General features: G+C 41.0%; 5 protein-coding genes and 1 non-coding gene across 7 annotated transcripts; 5 read left to right on the top strand and 1 right to left on the bottom strand.

Annotated features, from left to right (window-relative positions):
- Nucleotides 1-905: 905 nt before the first annotated feature.
- On the top strand, nucleotides 906-1,875 carry LOC129593688 (melanopsin-like). The gene is made up of 2 exons (XM_055490126.1): nucleotides 906-1,721; nucleotides 1,867-1,875. The coding sequence occupies exons 1-2, from the start codon at nucleotides 906-908 to the stop codon at nucleotides 1,873-1,875; spliced, it is 825 nt and encodes a 274-aa protein (XP_055346101.1).
- Nucleotides 1,876-3,066: 1,191 nt separating this feature from the next.
- Trnav-uac (transfer RNA valine (anticodon UAC)) lies at nucleotides 3,067-3,139 on the top strand. Its single transcript has one exon. It is a non-coding gene; the product is annotated as a tRNA-Val (tRNA).
- Nucleotides 3,140-3,468: 329 nt separating this feature from the next.
- On the top strand, nucleotides 3,469-7,723 carry LOC129593741 (eukaryotic translation initiation factor 3 subunit M-like). Its single transcript, XM_055490193.1, has 10 exons — nucleotides 3,469-3,692; nucleotides 3,821-3,989; nucleotides 4,458-4,617; nucleotides 4,793-4,916; nucleotides 5,200-5,294; nucleotides 5,364-5,447; nucleotides 6,097-6,196; nucleotides 6,455-6,536; nucleotides 6,697-6,873; nucleotides 7,334-7,723. Exons 1-10 carry the CDS (start codon nucleotides 3,621-3,623, stop codon nucleotides 7,528-7,530), a joined length of 1,260 nt encoding a protein of 419 aa, XP_055346168.1. The 5' UTR covers nucleotides 3,469-3,620; the 3' UTR covers nucleotides 7,531-7,723.
- Nucleotides 7,724-8,578: 855 nt separating this feature from the next.
- LOC129593794 (uncharacterized) lies at nucleotides 8,579-10,029 on the top strand. Its single transcript, XM_055490256.1, has 4 exons — nucleotides 8,579-8,685; nucleotides 9,008-9,139; nucleotides 9,256-9,542; nucleotides 9,879-10,029. The coding sequence occupies exons 1-4, from the start codon at nucleotides 8,643-8,645 to the stop codon at nucleotides 9,981-9,983; spliced, it is 567 nt and encodes a 188-aa protein (XP_055346231.1). The 5' UTR covers nucleotides 8,579-8,642; the 3' UTR covers nucleotides 9,984-10,029.
- A 1,941-nt stretch (nucleotides 10,030-11,970) lies between these two features.
- LOC129593764 (uncharacterized) lies at nucleotides 11,971-15,107 on the bottom strand. 2 transcript variants are annotated; one of them, XM_055490222.1, is made up of 7 exons: nucleotides 15,085-15,107; nucleotides 13,763-13,860; nucleotides 13,437-13,701; nucleotides 13,066-13,383; nucleotides 12,879-12,991; nucleotides 12,500-12,746; nucleotides 11,971-12,441 (listed from the first exon to the last, which is right to left on the bottom strand). In XM_055490222.1, the coding sequence occupies exons 1-7, from the start codon at nucleotides 15,101-15,103 to the stop codon at nucleotides 12,080-12,082; spliced, it is 1,422 nt and encodes a 473-aa protein (XP_055346197.1). In that variant the 5' UTR covers nucleotides 15,104-15,107; the 3' UTR covers nucleotides 11,971-12,079. The 2 variants fall into 2 exon arrangements, with proteins under 2 accessions (XP_055346197.1, XP_055346195.1); XM_055490220.1 differs by lacking the exon at nucleotides 15,085-15,107 and adding an exon at nucleotides 14,180-14,260.
- On the top strand, nucleotides 14,620-16,778 carry LOC129593765 (uncharacterized). The gene is made up of 3 exons (XM_055490223.1): nucleotides 14,620-15,282; nucleotides 15,699-15,975; nucleotides 16,311-16,778. The coding sequence occupies exons 1-3, from the start codon at nucleotides 15,163-15,165 to the stop codon at nucleotides 16,646-16,648; spliced, it is 735 nt and encodes a 244-aa protein (XP_055346198.1). The 5' UTR covers nucleotides 14,620-15,162; the 3' UTR covers nucleotides 16,649-16,778.
- The last annotated feature ends 3,697 nt before the right edge of the window (nucleotides 16,779-20,475 follow it).

Raw genomic sequence — 20,475 nt, 5'->3', positions numbered from 1 at the left:
AGTTTTTTTACCTGTGAGCTTTAATCACTGATCGCTGTTTTCGAAGCGCAAATCAAATCAATGGTATATATATTATATCTATGGACATGACTTATAATAATGTGTATGCAACTTGTGGAATGACAGAACACGCAAAGGGTTTAGCAACGGCTTCTTTTCATGGTTCGGTATCCGAATGTAAAAAATGCTGGCATGCTTTAAAATCCAGTTTAAACCATATCATACCGTCTAGTCGTTTACGTAAATCTACCCGTTTGTTGAGTGCATAATTTATTGTATTACAGATGTTCCTGCAAATGTTGTCGCGGAAAACAGGCACGGCACTTGGCTTCCCTATTTATGTTGGCATCACGTATGCACGCCTACGGCCTACCTTAGAATTTAAAAGTGATGGCAGGAAACGTCTGGCTTGCAGGATTGTGCATAATCCTTGACTGGCCATCAGTTTTCGATGTCGAAGGAGAATAATGCGCTTTTTATGAGATTTAGGGACCATAATATTGGGTAACATAAAGACGTACCTGTATAGAAGTCATCTAGCGTACAACCACTATATGTTGTCTGAGTTGTCTGTACGGTATTTGTCTGGATATTAATTATGCGGTTGTGCGACTTCCTCGGCCAAAATCCTTTATTTGCAGCTTTTTTAGTTTCTATTACGAGTTAAGGCAAACCTCTTTTCAGCGGTCTTTTCATACATGTTAATTACTGGCATTTGCATTATTCCATATGTCTACATAAATGGAACTCCTCTGACCTTTTATCGCTGAAAAAATATCATGCGCTCTTTCTGGCCCTTCACAATGATTGCCTCGTATCCACCATCGCGATTTTTTACGCGTAATTTCTCGTCCAATCACAGTTACCATGTTCGCATCCACAACACTGCCTCACAGCAACCTACTATGCATAATTCTATAACGACAAGTGGAGTTAAAATTTGGCTGATTACATACCTACTCATATGCCTTGCTGGGACAATTCTAAACCTGCTAATCCTGTTATCCATCGCCACATATCGCCGTCTGCAGACCGGCTCCCGATGGCTTGTCATCCACAAAATCGTGACCGACACAGTCCTGTGCAGTGTTATGTGTCCGATAGGCTTGTTGCCTACCTTTAGCGCATGGGTCGGTCAGTCGATGCCTTATTTTGACTGTAGTCTGGTTGACACCTTCCAGACAATTTTCGCACACTTGGGCAACTGGACGTCACTTTTTCTTGGAGTGAACCGATTTATCGCGTTGCTGGCTCCGCATAGTTACCATAAAACAACTTCTAAACAAGCCCTATGTATATTTATCTTGACCATATGGATGGTGGTGCTATCCGAGCAACTGCCCACCTATTTCGGCATCGGGGTCTCGAGTGGATGTAACACAATCAAAGTGACCAATCGCGCAGTGCTGTTTTCGATGTTGACCGTTGGGCAGTATTTTCCAGCGGTAGTGTTGGGCATACTGTATATTACCATCTTTACAGTTATGGCAGTGAAACGACGAAATAGCGTAGCTGTTCGTGTTAACGCGACTACCTTTCGTCGTAATGTTTTACGGCGGAAAATTACTCTTGCCAAAACATTATGTGCAGCGGAGATTTGGAATATAATGTGCAATATGCCGGCTGTGATCGTTATGCTTGCCGTGCCGCCCGAGAAAAGGCCCGGGCGATTGGTTTCGTGGTTGCATACCACAGTTCTGTTAGGCTATGCTGCTCATCCGGTACGTATAAAGGGCAAGCGGTTCAATCTACTCGTAGGATCCTTTGCAGTGCTGGCTATAACAGCGTATGACTTAAGAGTTACCTTTCTGACAATGTCATTGTTCTCTGTTTCGGCTACTAATTACTGATGTGAAGTTTCGGTAGCCGTCGTAAGTCTTTTATCACAAATTTCCATTAATTTTCATCACAGTCGAAAATATCGGTAAAGTGCATATTTTTCAACTTGGCAGGCACTGTTCCTCTTGCTGAATGAGGATTACAGATCGGGTTCCCGTCAAGTGTTGGTCGGTGCAGCGTCCACAGTTTACCGTGGTATGGAGGCTTGCCGGTCCTTCGTTAGCCGAATCAAGATAAAATAAATCTTAATACGCCAGCTACAGCTTAGGACAAAATGGTCGCATACCCAACATATCCACATTCAGTACGAATGCAGCGCGGTGCACTGTACGACTGAGTTCAAAATATCCGATTCGTACAATTGCACTGCACCGCATGCGTACAGAATGCTGGGTATGGGGCTATGCGACCATTTCGTCCTACATTGTACCATGCATATCGCATGTTGAAGTCATGGTGATTTTTTTACATCGGCATATAGCGTCAAAGCGGTTAGGACACCGCTCATGGAGCTTGGAAAGTACTTGGAGCTTAGAAAGTACGGGCTGGAGTGTGGAAGTACATGCGATAAACATGTTTTTCGTCGTTATATGTTTTTCGTTGTTATACTGTATACAAAACTGGGTACCTTAATTAATTTACGATCTCAAAAATAATTTGCATTTGAAAATTGTCCTTTCGTCACATTTAATTTGCTACCTACACGCTGATACTTGTATAAACGCCCTGCTGGCTGCTGTATAAATAAAGGCACAGTACAATACATGTATAAATACAATACTTATACAGACTTTACTTACAGATCCTTACAGATCTATACTTTACAGACTACAGTATACGCCAAAGTTTCATTCTGATCATGCATCAAGAGGAGGCAAACCAGTTAATTAATGGACCAATCAATACAAATTAAAGACATTTCCGCACGATAAGGGTGTCAGTCTGCCGCGCTGACTGTTCGGGAACTTCACTGCTCCAGCAAATATGCGTAAGTTCCGCGTTGGACTCCTGTGGAACACCGGTCTAGAACTTAATTTTCCATTCCAAAATATCTATATTACCTGGTCGGAAGCAAATAAAAACATTGAGGGCTTAGATCATTAAGCTATCGTTTTTATATGCACACCTTCTCTAATTTTTCAAGTTTAATGCCCTTTACTACGCGTAGTAACGTATACGTAGTTTAAAGCGCAATGCTACGCTTGTGTTATTGACTAACCTTAACTGGTCGCTGTGGTGTAGTGGTTATCACGTCTGCTTTACACGCAGAAGGTCCCCGGTTCGAACCCGGGCAGCGACATTTTTTGTAGTACATGGGCTGCACGAGGGTACGCACCTTTTTGTTTTGGCATACGAATTGTGAGCGGATAATTAGCTCGAGCAAAGCGGATCCATGTGAGCAATACTTCTCGTAACAACTGAAAGGAAGGAAGTGAATGCCGGCGTTACCCATATAAGTTCGCTAAACAGGGACAGAATCTCAGAAGCTGCGGCTGATGGTGACTGGCACTGACTGCGGTTGTTATTGCTGGAGCGTTTTCGGCTCGGTTAGGAAAAACTGACCGCGAGCCGCCTACGAAAGTGCGACGCGGTTAGACTGGTGTAAAAACAATTTCGATTAATTCTTTTTTCTCATTCCGGTCAGAGTATACGAAGTGTGAATAAAATTGAAGTTTTAAAGTTTTAGATGTGTTCGATCTAGTTGGTTTGGAAACTTTTAATAAGCGTTTTCCCTAATTGACTATAACAGAGAATTATCATTTCTTTTTGTAATTGATCAAATGCACTTGAAGGATACGATGAAGATCAAAGCCAGCGTGCCACTGTTTATGCCTAAACCCTTGAACGAACAGGTACGTGTCAGAGACGAAAACCCAGCTTCAGGCTTCCTTCCAGCTGTTCTGCTGTTTTCATCCCGCAACCTGTGTTTTTCCCTTCCAAATAATGACATCTAATGACGTGGTGCTCTGATTAACTGTAGCTGACGGATATTGCCAAGTATTTCAAAAATGAGCTGAAAGCGGACATCGTGGTACCCGTGGCGGATCGCGACACGGACGAGGGTCCGCCGACGGCCTCCACGTCCGATCTCATCCTCACTCTCTTCAGTCTGGTGGAAAATGTCAGTCTCACCAATAGACTCGCGCAAGGTATGCTGTTCCGTGTCTTTCGCAATAGCCGCTAGGATTTGGAAGGTTGATTTTTTGTTATCATATCTCCAGTTTAAATTTAATGTGATTTCATTCATTAAGTTAATGATATTATAAAAATGATTTAAATCGTTATATATTTATAACGCAAGTAATCTATATTGGTAGAATCTTCTGAACTTACTCGGTTTTTCCAATCTTTTACTAAGGTAACTTCTGAAACAATCGTATTAAATTTTCGTAAAAACTCAAGGTGGTTGTTCATTGATTAAAACCGTTTTGTGACTTGGTCAACTACAATGGATAATACCCATTATTAGTAGAATTCGCTTTCCGCTAATGTAATTTGCGTTGTGGATGTGATAGTTTTTCTGTTTGATTTAGTTTCTCGGCTTTGGTTATCTTTCATTTTAAAAGCCTATTTTTTCCTTGATTTTTAATTTTTGGATGTTTGCTGGGATATTGCAGAGAACATGGTGGAATCTTTATTGAATGGGATTTTGGCGTGTGTATTATTCATTGAAGTTCCCGAGGAGACAAGGGAGAAATTAGCCACTATGTTGGCCAATAAACTCGCCGATATCAGTGGAGAAAATGGGAACAAATTTGCGGTCGTCCGATTACGAGTGTAAGGAGTATATACGGTATTTTTTGTATATACGGTATTTTTTTTGTGTTCCAGCATCTTTTGTGCATTATATTATTTATATTATTACTTGCTATTCAACCTGCAGTAATACTTGCGTAAAGTTTTAAATATCATGAAGGATATTGTAAGCACTTGACTCAAAAGTATTTTGCAGTTTGTCGACTTTATTTTACGGATTGCCGGAATCTTCCGATCTGCGTTTCACGCCATATTGTCGCATGCTGGAATTAGCATCCGGTTGCTCGCTCCTTCATCGCGTGGTTACGGATCCCATCAAAGTTAGTTTTTCGAGTTGGCATCAGGTGTTGCAGTAAATTTGTGTAGCAAGTGAGACATCGGAATGCACAGATTACTGTACGTCTAGTCATTTGTAAATTCCGGCTGAAAACTGGCATAGTCTTTTCGCGTAAATTATTATTATTCGTGGGCTTTTATATTGCCAGTGAGCTGGTTTTGTTATCGTTTGTTGAAATTGAAGGAAGGTTCGCGTCATGAGTAGTCGTTTGTTTTTGCGGTTCCCGTTGTGAATGCATGATTAGGTACATTGGTTGGATTTTGTAGGTTAAAGAGTGGATGAAAAGCTGGAAATTGGATGATAGTCGTGTTCGTGCTGTGTGGCGTATACTGCACGCAGCACTGCTGAAAGCCGAGGAGAAGTAAGCCTAATAAGACGCCAAACGGAAACTAGAATGTCCTAACGAAGATCTGTTTTTGCTAATTTGCAGCACAAAAGCTTCGCGAGTTATGGTAGAGTTGTTGAAAACTTTCACACTGGAAACCGCTGGTGAAGCCAAGGAAGAAGCGTTTCAGTGAGTATTATTTTGGGATACAATGTTACAGTTAATTATATTGTAGTTCGTATGCCACTACTGTGCGGAAGTATGGCATAGGAGCCTCGCTTTTTAACCTTTTTAAACTTTGTGGCTTCTCCGATGCTGGCAATAGAAACTTTTACTTGTTTAGACTTTTAAAGAAGAACTTGGGTTTACTGTTTGAAGTTGTTATAATTATGTTTCTTTTTGTATTGCCCCGGAAGTTAGCGCTAGAAAACTGTAGCAGGCTAACAAGTGCATAGTGAAACGGAGATTGTTTTTGTGGAATAAAGTTAAGGTTGTTCCACAAAAACAATCTTCGCTTGACTATGCACTTGTCCACACATATGTTCCACAATCCGCATGTATGTTCCACATATAGTTGCTGTTCAGTATTTCTTTGCTTACATTTGCATATTTTGTCGAAATGTTTTTGTAAGCTTAACTTCAGCCACTCATAATCATTTGCCAAGGTCTTCAGTTATTCGTAGTAATGTGCAGAAAACCTAAACATGAACACTTACGTAACATTTTCAGACATCTTTAATTCCGATAATGCAAGAAATTGCATGTCTGTTTGTCTTCGTTTGCAATTTTTTCTATCGACGCGTATTTTACAATAACAATCTAAATGTTAATTCTGCAGGTGTGTGCGTGACGCTATCGCTGACCCGTATGCAGTTTCGCTCGACCACCTTACCCATCTGAAACCAGTACAAGGGTTGCGTGGCCAGCCGATTTTTGATGTAAGCAACGAAAGTTGAAATTTTATCAAAAATACCGAAAACGTTTAAATGCCAGTAATTTTGGCTATAGATTACAGTATTTTATGTATGTAGTAAGAAGACTCATGTCGTTGTTTTACATGCATAAGAGCTGGGTAAACTGTCTTTTGTTTTGTTTCCAATTTTTAATCCAGACTCCGGAGCATGTTCATGCTTGAAATTTCGCAGTAATTGTGATACAAGTCATGTTTAGGCTGACAATATTTTTGGATTTCGCAGCTGCTTAACGTTTTTGTTGCCGGAAACGTGAGCGAGTATATGCATTTCCGTACTAAAAATCCCGATGCACTGCAGAAAATAGGTAAGTTATTTGAATATTTCCACAGAGTCCATGAGGAATTAGTTACGATGGCTAACTAGCTGCACGTATTGAATGAGAGTGTTCAGTTTGACACTGATATCTATCTCTCTTTTGAGTTAATTTAATTAATTACTGTAAATAAAAACTGGAATTTTCGCAGGTCTATCGCATGATGACAACTTACGGAAAATCCGCTTATTGACTTTCTTAAACATGAGCCGCGGTCAGCAGGAGATTGTTTATGCCGAAATCGCCAAGCAGTTGCACTTGGACGCCGGGGAAACGGAGGCGGATAAGGTGCGCAAGGTGGAGGAAGTGGAGAATTTTATCATCGAAGGTATTTTTCTTCATATCTCTATCCCTCTCTCATTTTCGATGCCCTTCAGCGCTCATAAGTTACAGACATTTTCCATGCTTTTGAAGTAATTATTTTGTTATAATTTGTATCTGGGTTTTTTGGGTTTTCATTGAGTTGGCTGGGTGGGTATCTCGTTTGCTGAGCTGGATCTCGAATGCAGGAAACTGGTGTTTTAATGATCTTGTTTATTGTTGGTATTCGATCTTCATGGGTCCGCTCATGAGAGATCGGTTAATTTTATGATGCGAAAAGTGTTTAAAAATTTTGTTTCCGACTTTCAAACACGTGAATCCGCTGTATAATGTAGGTGAATACAACAACTTCATAAAAGAAAATTGCATGTAAAAGTATTAATCTGTAACTCTGAATATTTAATTTTTAAAATATACTGAAAATCAGCGTCTGATATCGGTGTTGATCAAACTTTTCTCCGTTGCAGCACTGAAAACCCGGCTGATCTCGGGTAAGATGGACGCCGCCCATCAGCGCTTCCGCGTGACAACGTGCATGGAGCCGTCCTTCTCCAAAGTAAAATGGGTGGAGCTGCGAGACGGTCTCAGCGTTTGGCAGCAGCAGGTCCGCCACATGAAACGCATGCTGGCCTCCGTCACCAATCCGGACGGCAATTTGGCTTGATGATGATTTGTATACAAACGTTCAAAACCAATGTTTTCCGTTCGGTTTTAATATGAGCCCGTTTACATCGTATGCGCAACGAACGGGAATGACAGTTTTTATGATAATGAATTTATAAGTGTTCAGGTAGTGTTATTCGTTCGGTTGATGGTATTTAATAAATTCTCATGCTATTTTATGAAGAAAATGGTTTTGGATTAACCATTCAGTCTTAGAATAATAACCGCACACATACACGAAAAGCGCAGCACAGAAGCATTACGATTTTTTAAAAGTTAGTTTTCATCAAAACTAATGGATCAAGTATCCGCAGTTATTTGCTGGGTTGGCATTTGCGAAATTTCCTCGGTTTAGTGAATGAGAAGTTTGACAGTTTAGTGAATGAGAAGTTCGCTGAAGGTTCCACTACCCAGCGATATTACGGTTTCCTGCATAATGTGTTTACAATTTTGTAGCGGTTACGCACACGTGTTTGTTACGTACGAAGCAATCAATAAAATTAATGTTTATGAGCTTTTTGGTTATTTGTCTACCGGTGTGCAGATGAACGAACCGAACAAAGTTTCGTTTCCTTGAAGTACGGCCCGTTATATACAAGTAACTCTACGCTCTTACGTATACGGCTCACGTAGAAATGATCTATGGTTTTTCTTGTATAAATTTAAGATCGCTACGTATCACTGGCTCATTTTACAAGTTCGAAAAATACCGCGCCAAATTGTATAACTTTTGCTTGTCACAAAAACTTCTGATAGCGTCCATACGACACTGTCATACTGAGTGGATTTTTCTTGTCTGCTTGACCGCCGGAAACCATTTGTTAACATGTTTGTTATCCCGGCAATATTATTAATTTTGTACATAAGATTAATCACAATCATTGTTTAATTGCCAGCACAGAAAGAACTGCTAATTACACCTTGAATTAACAAGAAGTACTCTCACATCTTTCTTTGTTGCAACATCTCACCTGTACTTACAAGTTAGTGTTACATATCATTTACTTTCCAACAACCTAACAATCTCACAATAATAGCGATAGTCAAAGCCAAAATATATCAGTTTTTGTCTTTCCGATTGTCTGAACCTTCTGTAATTCATCCCTGACCATAATGCATTGTTATCGAAAAGCAGCTATTGTCATTACAATTTCCGGTAGGATTCCTTGACCTCTGTGTTTGGCTACAGTACAATATTTAATGCGTTCAGTTCAGTCTGTACTTGTAGTCTTGTACAAGTATATATAATATATAGATATACAATACATGGGGTTGATTGTGGATTTAATATGTGACCGTGGTCGCTATACTCATAATGTCAGAATTTCGCTTTAACATGAGTTCGCTCGAGTTTAATTACTTTAAGGGAAGAGATAGCCAAGTAATACATAAGATCAAGTACAAAATTTTTAGATCCTTCAAAATCATGAATGAGACAAACATTTCTGTTGATGTTTCCATTTTGAACTTTATTTCAGTTCTGTTTCTCGAGTCGGTATTTTGTCAAGATTATTCAACTTCTCCCTGGTCACTGGACCCTTTCCTGGGGACATATGACGAAATATGGGCATTAAATAAGAATATGCTGAATTTTACCGGAGCCGTTATCGGTAAGTACGTTGTTACAATCCTAAATTGACCAGTATAATACGACAGTAATGGCGTAAACAGATTGGCATTCCATAGCACGTGCCACGGGCTTGTAGTTCGTTGCTTTGACCTTCAGGAGTCCCAGGCGATATCGTCGTCCTGGGTGAACGTGTCGTCTGGGGTAAAACCGCCGATGGCCATTACCATCAGACAGTCAAGCGCAATCAAAGCCAGTACGAAGTTAACCTGACTTTTGATCTGGGCGTGCCGGGTTCCGTTGCCACCGGTCCCAACCAGAGACTAAACTACACCATTACTATGTTTAACGCGACCGCTATACGGGCGGCATATCTCTGGGATTTGGGAGACCATATCGCTGCATTCACGCTAACCTTTGGATTTTATCCCGGCGGAATGTTTGACGTAAGCTGCTGTAGCTGTATGTTTAGGTCAAGAGTGCGCATAGAATGATGGGTATACGAGTGCGCGACCACGTTCTAAATAATGGGTCCTAAGTTAAGTGTATATTAAGGGTTAAAGTACCACTCTAGAGTGGATACAGTAGCACAGCGAATACCTGCTCTACATGATCTGTATGGATGACCGATTCCTTCTTCTTATGAGTTCCTTATCTGGTATCACTTTTGTATATCTAACCATAAGTGAAAGTATGCATTTTTTCAATACGTTTCTATTATACGTACATGTATCACAAGAGCATAGCTTGAAGCCTTGAACTTGCTTTTTTGTGTTGTACAGACGGCAAATATCACTCAACCGTCCCAGTTTATCGCCACCGCGCCGTTTTACAAGGTCGAAGCGGGAGATGTGGGACCGGTAACGACCGGACCACCACCAACGTAGATGGGAAAGACGGGAACGTTTTCTATCGATTTTATATCACTGCGAGTATCGCTTGTTGTTTTCGTCAACAACCTTTTTTGAATTGTTGTCAAAAAGGTTTTCCAGCGCTGTGGAATTCAATACGAACCCCGATCCGATTAAATTTTAATAGATAACAAAGCGCTCACGATCAGGATCAGTAAATTTTCGTTTGCACCATTTTATCGCGCTTTGCTGACAAGAGAAACCATACTTTTCGTATCATACGAGCTTTAACGATAAAAATTAAAAGGTGACCACTCCGTACACGCCCTTTCACTACCTTTTACTCCGTGCACAACCTTTTTGCGCTATATATTTCATTCCGTGCACAACCTTTTTGAACCCTACCTTTAACTCCGTACACCACCATTCGGCACTACCTTGATCTGCGTGCACTGCAAGTGCACTATCTACATTTAATTTTTTTTAATTTTTTCGGGTGTGATTCGTTTTGTTTCGCAGTGATTCGCCAGATTCAGCATCGCTCCTTTCATCGTTCGGCATTTTGTCAACAAAATTATTTCCCTCCAAAAATCGGGGAAATGTTTTGTGGTTCGAGGTCAGCCAAACGGTTCTCGATATCTTTTGAGATTTCTCTCGCATCCGCCTATCTTTTGTGTCTTGGTGCGGCTTTGACATCGTCATCGTCTTCCTCAATGGACGCTATCGCCTTCAAATACTGAACTGTCCCTTTCATTACCATTGGTGTATTGTGAATTGTTCCTTGACCAATGCAGTTTATTTTATTTATTTATATTTTTTTCAAATACCCAGTATATAATTTTTCAATACTGAACAGGGTGAAGGGTCGTCTCTGATATTCAACAAAAACTTCTTTGACCTGACTGAATGTTTGAAACTGCGCGCCTTGAAATATCGCAAAATTAGGGTTAGAATCGACACTATTACAATCACAGTACAGTCTTCGCTTTCCACACTTGACACAGTGCAAAAGTTATCATAAGTATTTTAAGCATATATAAAATTTGTTAGTGCACCGAGTGAATTCGTAGTGTCAAAGGTAGCGTACCGAAAGAAAGGTAGTGCACAAGGTTGTGTACGAAGTAAAAGGTAGTGAAAGGGTGTGTACGGAGTGGTCACCAAATTAAAATTACTTGATGATACAATGATGACAGAAAAACGATTACATGATATAATTACGATACAAGTTATTACAAAATTGTAGTAACTGCACTGTACACATTACAGCCATAGCGTTCTCTATGGAATGCCATTCGCAGACTCTATTAGACCGTTAATAACAAACTAATTAAAGATTAAAAAGCAACCCCAAAAATCAGGGTAAAAATAACTGCTGTAGAACTGCAATGAATAAGGAACAAAGGTCGCAGATTAAAGGATGATCATGACCATCACCAGTGAGAGCGTACTATTCGTCCTCCGACTCCGAGTTGCTGGATGAATTCCTCATACGCTCACAGCAGAAAACATCGGATATGACGGTACGCTGGCCAATGAAAGGGTGATTCTCGAGGATGGGTAGTTTTGTAAAATTAAGACTTACAACGGAATCGTGGAATGTGAAGCATGCTTTTTGGGGAAGAAGAAATCGGGAAATCATATTGAAAACAGGATTACCGATTTTTGTAAGATTTGACAGTTTTGACTTATGGCTACGCGTTGCCACTGCCTCGCGTTCAATGGTTTTGAACGTAATAATTACGGTATGTACAGATCTGTGATCCGATTCAAGCAAGTGAATATCTATATCGCACCGTAAGTAACGTACCTGCACGCATTTTTTCTTCGGTGAAAATTGTTTCGTATTTGGTATTTGTTAGTCGGAATTTACGCTTGTCTGTAGATACGAGTATGTAGTCAGGAGTTTAAAGATCACCGGTGATTTTTATTTACACTAAATTATTTTGATACGAGTACAAGTTATAATGATGTTAGACATACATAGCACAAGCCTCCTCAAATAAATAATATTCACACCGCGGATTCCAGTGAAGGCCAGCCTTCTATTACTAGTAACCGGCGCACTGATTTAATTATATTCACAACTTTTTCTGATTTTGATTATTCAATTAATTAATCCCAGCTTTAAAAAATTATGAGTAACTGGCGGGCGGAAGCGTCGTAGTACTGTTGGCAGGTGCGGTGTTTTGCAAACCCTGTATTTGAAGTTTGACACAATCCGTGCCTCCTTGAAACAGGCAGGCGGACGTCGACGGGCCGTCCAGCAGGATTGAGTAGGGCACCGTCGGCACCACAAAGCAGTTGTACTTGGCAAAGAGACCAACAAGCTTCGGAAAAATGCGAAGATTTCCTTCGTTGACCTGTAGTGGACTGTTACGAGCGCCAATCAGAATAAACGGGAGCTGGCACCGGTTGTTCACCGGGTCGGGAACAATGCAGCCATAGTGCACGGCGTAGGTCCCGTCAAAATACATGGTGTTCAGTTTAAGGATAACTGAAAAGACCAACCAGTCACCTCACGTTTAAAGTTGTGAGCTGCGAAAAGACCTTACCGCGGTCGCCGGTTTGTGAGATTGGACCCAGAAGCCCCTCGGATTGTCCGTTAATTCCCATGTCACCGACATAGTACCCGTGTTGGCATCCAGAACTGTTTAGGAAAGTGTACTCCATCCACATGGACTTCGCTGTGATGTTGCTCAGGGGTAGGTAACCGGTGTCAATACTGCTCCAAGTGTACTGCAGAGTGTTCACATCGGTTTCCACGGACAAGAAGTACCACGCGTACCACTGACCCGTGAGCTGCAGTAAAATCAAACACTTATGAGTAACGGAAGTTCTGCGTGGAATTTGCATTACTGGAAAACGTTTTCATACTATCGATTTGGATGTTAAATCGTTTGTTAATTGGATGCCATTCGAGCGCGTTTTTACCTGCGTCGGATCGTACGATTGTACAAGGTCATCGGTTGGAACGGCGATGGGCCATCGGCATTCATTACCCAAAAGTTTTGTCGTAGTGCCGTAGTTCAAAGGCGTAGAGCTGTCTGCATTCTCATTTACAAAATTATCGTTTGAGAACTGCAATCTTATATTCTCCCCATGTACTGTTTGACCTCACCTGCGTTTTTAACAAAAGAAAGACCTCGCAGATTAGCTGCCGAGCATGCAGGCGGGTCGATAAATGGACAGTACGGTAGGTCATCCGTGTAGGGTTGCTTTGGTATACTGTCCACCGTGATGCAATACGGTGCGAAGAGCTTATTAAGGACAGCATCGAAGCTCGCCATATCTGCAGGGGATAAGTCGGTTGGTTTGACCCTTGTCTGCACCGCAATCACCGGGATGCTGCAGGTCCCATCCGGTTTCGGCCCGGTACAGGCGTACTCCACGAATATCTTGTCATAATCGTGGTAGAGTATTTGACCGTTGCCCTCCTCTAAAAATGTACTCAATCCGAAAAAAATAAGACTGGTCAGCGTTGTGTCCTACTCAAAACGAAATGCAGCTCCGTGGTGGCAACATCGCCGTTATGCCGACCGGTGTCGGTTAAGTAGCCCGTCCAGAAGTGGTTCTGACAAGTCTTATTCTCCGGCATATTGTAGCGAGCAAAGTTGCCCCACAGTGTCACCGCGGACCGATTGGTGATGGTGTCCACTGTACTGGCCACAACGGTCCATTTGACACGATCGTTAATCACTCCCGTGGCTCCGCTGAACTGGTTCAGTTGACGGTATTTATACCAAACACCGTCTATCTGGGAAGACAACATAGTTTAATTGTTTGGTTGCTTTACATATTCTATAACGCTGGCTTACTTGTTGTGGTACTTGGATATCGCCAGGATCCGGTAAAATGGTGTAAGGAAATCGTTGTTGACATGATGCCGGCTGTCCAGAAGATATCCAAGGTTGGACTGTATGAATTAAAAAGCTTTAACTCAGTTATCGTAGTAATACTGCACGCTACAGGCTCAGTATACTGTGCTGAGCACGTTATAAAAAATACTGCACGATAAAATCTTAGTGGTACTTAAGTTCTGCTGCAATTCTTCAGCTGAAAAATAGGAAGTTAGAAAAGGTAAACGTTTACGTGGGTATTCGGATCGGGTCCGTTCCTGTAAAACGTTTTGGTGCACTACTGGCAACTGCTGCATCTATATTACAGTACGGAGTACGGACTACACATATATTTTACACACTACGCAGGGCAGTGGGCACCGGACAGTCACCTACCAGATAAGAACCACACCAAAATGGCAACATTCATGTTACACACGAGTTATACTGAAATACTTAGAGGTATATGAATTTTTACCGTACAATTTATTTTTTGCAGACTCATCTTCATTGAAATTCATTAAGAATTGGGATTCAAGAACAGAGCTCCTGGCAGTATGCATACGTAAGTTCTTGGTCGAATGTTCGCTGACCGATGGCAAGTCTTTAACTTGGTAAGTTCTTAGATTAATCTTAAAGCGATGAATAATCATTATTTACTGCTTTCAGTCCGACTGGTGGTGACATAACGTAATTTATCGCGGTGATTTCCGTTTTTGTTGCATAAAGTGAACACCGAAACAGTACCACATCGATTCTAATTAAGTATTCTACATTAACTTACTCTAGCGCGCAAAATCATACAGAAAAAATATTATATGGTCACTATCGTGCAGATACACGGTTAAAACGTTTGCTTTTTCAACTTACAACTGTTGGTAGCAACAAAGTTATTCACCTCTAATGTACTGACCATGATTATGGTATGTCTAATAACACGATACTGTAAAGGCATCACATGATTTGCTTCCCATTATGGTTAACCTTACAATATTTGCGTGAATGATCAACAGTTATTTTTATACGCTGCGGAAAATGTTAATAATTACTTAGCAAAGTAATATCTGTCTTGCGTCAAAGAAACCGATAATTGGATCTTGTGTAACTTGTTTTTGCAATAATTTTGTGTCCTGCTCTGTATTCATAACGACTTGTTTGTTTGCTGTCAAAAATTAATGACCCGTTTTAGGTATGCAGATACAGATATAGATAAATTATAGAAAGTATATTCTGTACACAGTACACCTTTATAGAGTCGCTGTAGTGCTGATCACATTTGCAGCCGAGTACTGTTGACGTACCGGAAATTATTAACATCATTGACTGTTTAACTTTGCCTTGCATTTAGCCGGTACTGCATAGTCTGGACGCTTAGAATAATGAGGAAGCTTCTACTGTATTTAATGCCAGGAATAATGGCAATCATTGGCGCCTCAAGCCAAGTGTATTGCCCAGATATCCCAGCGAATCCACCAGGACAGCCGTTTGATCCTTTGAAGGTACGCCTGTGCCAAAATACAAAAGAAATGCAATTTTTTATATTTCGGCACTTAGACTTCTATAAAACGTGTATAACATCTAGGAATGAAAAAAATAATAACGGTATATATTAACAATATATAGATATTACTTGAGTTATTCACCATAACATAGGTTAAACACAAAATTACAGCATATATATATTATTAAACGCTAATTAATGTTCTTTGTGTATCAAAATTAACTGTAACAAGCATCTGTATAAATAAAACTTCTATCTAATTTCATTCTATGATTAGATCTCAACGATCAATGATCAACGATCAACTCTCTTGTTTGTACGATTTTGCACGGAAGCTCAGCATTTCGTTGAAAGCAAGGGCGGACTTAATTTCAAAATAGGCTTCATTATAAATACTCATATCTGGGTAAATAGGTGGCTGGAATCTGGTATGAGTATACGTACCGCAATGGCCCGATCGGAAATGACCCGGCAGCTACCAACGTCATGATGAACGTCACTATTCTCGGACCCAGTCCTAATCCTCCTGCTGGCTCTTCCTATTACGTCACATGGATATACAACTTCTTTTTCCATATTCCAACACCGAAGGATCCCTTGATGTGCCTGGCCTTTCCCCAGCAGGGAAACATCTCAACGGACGGAACCCGGCATGTACTTGTGCAGCGAGGCGGTGCTAACGCAACGCTAAGTAAGGAACGTGCTGCAGTTAGTCAAAACCAATTAAACCAAGACAAACAAAATTTGCCGAAAAATTCATACAAAAATAACTATAAAAAGCGAACTGATTTTCAAAGCATGCAAAAGCAAACCATAAAAATATAGGAAATACGTACGTCATACTGCAGCTATTGAATCGAAACACGCACATAAAAACAGATAAATGTACCTATTATCTTACGTGTGCTAGCGCGACAATATTCGACTTTAGTGTTATTGAGCGAAAGATATCAACTTACCATCAATATGTGTATGATCTATGAAACAAAGCGAAAACGATAATTAAAAGCGTGTTTGTAATTTTAGTGAACTTCACTTACATCAGCCTGTTTACGGACTACAACCTGGTACAGCTGTGGTATCAGTGCAACTCGACTAACCCGGACGGTATTCGTTGCGATCAGCCGTTCTTATGGACCTACACCAGGATCAAGCCGCCTCTACTCACGGCTGACCAGAAAACCTACATTGAAAATTTAGCAAATCAGTATTTTCCCAAAGTCTGTCGAAGTTTTAAAGATATGGATATGACAACGTGGGATCTGTACACCCAATTTCCGACGTGCAATACCGGCGCCAACAATGTACCGCCGTTGTCACCCATATTTCTGGCGTCCATGCCGAATCTCAATGCAACCGGCTAAATTGCGACTGACACACATTAACTATTAATAAATCATATTTGTTTTGAAACTGTTATTTAAAGCAGTGTTGGGTTCTAAAATGCGCACTATATCAAACATTTTTTTACTTTGGATTGTTTCACTTTTATAACAAGCGAAGTTGACAAGAATGTAAAATTAAGTACTCATACCGTCGTATATACGCATTTTAACCAAACACTTTATCGTCATTACGTTGCCGGTTAGCGTTTACTGGGAAACGTTTCATTTACGCAGACGACGCCATTTTTATGCAATTTGTGGAATAGTCACATCAGTTTGAAGGGTAAACACTTGTCATTCAGAAAATTAGCTTGCTGAAAGTATTTTAACCCTAATCGATGGTGCCAGCATCCTGGACCAGAGCCAGCACTCATTCATAAATCAACTACATGCACAATAAACAGAAATGTCGTGTACCACACACAGTGGACCACTGCAATTACGATCCAGTTAATAATGATTAATGGCTGAACTGCTAATTCCTCCATCGATCCGCACGCACCCACTACCGGCAACAACAGCCGTTAGTCCACTGTTCCCACTTGGGCCGCCGATCACACTCTCCTTTCACAACCAATCAAGCAGTCTTTTATGAAGATATCACAAAGCACTACTGTCTAAGTGGCTGCATTATCTCGGGAGAAAGTGTTCAAGGGTGCGCGTCCCTCAATATGTCGCTTCCGGCCCCGGCCTTCTGACCACTAATTTGCATGTGCATCCATCAGCGCCGCAGCGCATTTCCCAGTAGATATCATTATAGACGTGCTGCCGGATCGGGGCACCACTGCGCTCCGCATCCCACTTGGCACATTTCGTCGAAATGGCTTTTTCCATTCATTAGGCAAACACAGTGGCTCCCCTGCTGTACTTGTTGTTGCCCAGCCGGCATATCGCATATCCGTCCGTTATCGTTAATCTCCTGTCAGCGGCGGCATCAACATCCGACTACCGCGCTTGTACTGCGCACAGATCCGGATACAGTACTGCAGTGCTTCACGTTTATAAGCGCATATCCGCTCCGTCGATTCCGCCACTCTAACCGGCATTCATCTTTGACGACGCGCTTAATCCAGTTGATCGGGAATTTAATCACTCCTGTGTGGAACACATTGAAACTGTGACTGCGACGGAAATCCCATTCTGTCCATTGAGATTTGATTGTCCGCTATGGATACTTCGGCCAACAGTGACCGCCGCGGCAGTACCACGTCCACCGGCAGCACTTGCTCCGAGTGCACCCGTGGCACATCCACCGCCATCTGCAAGACCATGAAGAACTGTAAACTCCGCCGACAAAACTGCATCCTCCGTAAACCGCATTCCGGAGAGTGTGGTGAGCTGCACGACATGCCCGGCAAGATTAAACCAGCCTAGTATATGATATTGTGCTAGTGCAACGTTTATGTACCGCTTGAATTCCATGTTTCTGACCCTTTTGTTGCAATATTGTACTTAATCTCGGCTAATTACTTTGCTGTATTGTTCTCATTGATCTACATTTGATTTTAAACCATGTGATGCTATGATGCACTGGATATATGGATTCGAACTGATTTTACTACTAGTTTATTAATATATTAAGTTTTGCTTAACTGGTAAACAAAGGTCAAGCGTTTCTTCTATCAAATGGTCTGGGGTTTTATAAAGCTTTTGGACAATAAGGAGACAGCCTGTAACATGCCGAATTTGACAATTACTTAAGTGGTAATTTGAGCACTCTGCATAGTCTGTTTTTAACACTTGCATTTCTGGCTACGTCTTAAAATTATTTCCCAAGAAGCGCCCAACTACCCAGTGCACAAGTGTGGGCGTTTATAATTCACCAGAGCAGCTGGCGTATAATCATGTGCGTTTAGTTATTACACTCAAGATCACCACGACAAATCCAGTTCAAATTGATCTGATCCACTCAAATTTTACTCTTTGAATTATACATACCTATGCTGGCTGAGCATGTGTTGCGATTGCGATCAAGAAATACTGCATTTTTATGGATGCTTACAAGTACATCACATGAAAGTTAAGGATTAACAAAATCACTTTCCCGTTAGTCGCAGTTGGATTGAGTCGATGCATCTTGCATCTTAGTAAAGAAATGAAAAAAAGAAAATCATAATAATATAGTGATGCATATGCAATGTTGATACTAAGCAATGAAACACATGACGCATTACGTAATAACATAAGCTTCTTTTAGCAGGTATTGCTGAGTAATTATTGACCTTTCGAGGCTCTCCTTTGTATACGTTCTACCCAAAAGTCCTGTGCTGCTTTTCGCGATACGACTGCCAAAGCATTTAAGTGATGGAATCCAATTAAGGAGCGCTCAGGAGCATCCATCAAATTAGAAGGGAGCATCCAGGTAACTCATTATTTTTATAATAATGCAGTTTTTATACGATACTGTTTCACTCTGCGGCAGGTGCTGACCTTTCTAGCATGGCCGGCAGTGCCATCTACAAATATCTGGGAATCCTATATCGTACAAGACATTCCACAAGTACGCATAGCTATTAGCAACCCGTAGGTGCTTGCATCAATAACAGAATTTTAGGGGCCTGAACCTACTGAAGCGGAACTTTTGCCAGCTTGCCTTGTGTCGGGGATATTGCTACCGGGGTATAGCAGAATAAGCACAAATCGGTGCTGCCCATATATTACTCTCATACCTCAGAGGCGCCAGACATGAATAACTTTACAAAAATCGAAAAATTCGCAGGTCGCAAAAACTGCAGTTTTTGCGACCTGCGAATTTTTATTTCCCTCTCCGGCGTGAGAGGGAAATAAATTAATAGTGGGTGTTTACAATGAGAAACAAGCATAATATTGCCGAACTCGAAGACTTCTGGGTGCAGGCCCGTCAGCCCCTATTTATTAGAACAACTAACGACGTGAATAATATGAGCGAAAAAATGTAACAAACACAATCAAGTAATAACAATGCGATGGGAGTCGGTGGGAGGGAGAAAAATTCACTTGCCAAAACTGCAGAAAATGGTTTCAACTAAGCACACATACTCTCCATCATCGAGGAAACATCTCAGAATCTCCATCTCTGAGAAACAAAGCCACCCAACAAACGAATGAAAGGCGAAAAACGGCCATAAACACAAAAATGGGAGGGATGTGCACCCACAATTAACTGTGATTAAATATATTTAGTCATTCATTAATGTCGATATACTCCGCACAAGTCTAGTGCGGCACCGGGCACACCTTCTTTTGGCTGACTTCCGTAATAAATATTATTAAGACATATAACAGCCAGAAAAATGGGGGAAATAAATGGACACGATATCACTATTTTGGTTTGTTTATGCCACGTAACAGCATACGGCACCCGATAAAAGGTGAGCGGATATATTGGGTATGTAATACGCATTATCGTAATACTCGTACCACCTTGCTCGTACCATGGCATACCAAATACTAGAGAAGTTTCAGTTTGCCATCCTTTAGTCTTTAGGGAAAGCCATCCGTACAGAAATTGTTTAGTTTTGTGCTCAATGTTTTCGCCTCGTTTCAACGCTTCATGCTCATTATACCCGTATTAGCAAATTCAATCTTTAAAATATTCACTTTTTATTGTCTAGAAAGAGTTACTCTATCTGCACATACGGCTGACTGAATAGATTTCGCTGGACATGCTTCCAGCACGTTCTAACGAAGCACTACTAACGATTCTTTATTGATTGATGCCAATATTCCATTTACAGATGATAGCTACATGACATGCACTGAACGTTGTGACTATTAACTAACGGTGGCATACACACTAATTTGTTTCTCGTGAAGTCCAGTTGCCA

The sequence above is a fragment of the Paramacrobiotus metropolitanus genome, unplaced genomic scaffold (genome assembly GCF_019649055.1).
Source record: "Paramacrobiotus metropolitanus isolate TYO unplaced genomic scaffold, Prichtersi_v1.0 Parri_scaffold0000063, whole genome shotgun sequence".
Taxonomy (NCBI): domain Eukaryota; kingdom Metazoa; phylum Tardigrada; class Eutardigrada; order Parachela; family Macrobiotidae; genus Paramacrobiotus; species Paramacrobiotus metropolitanus.
This window is presented reverse-complemented; position numbering and strand designations above follow the sequence as displayed.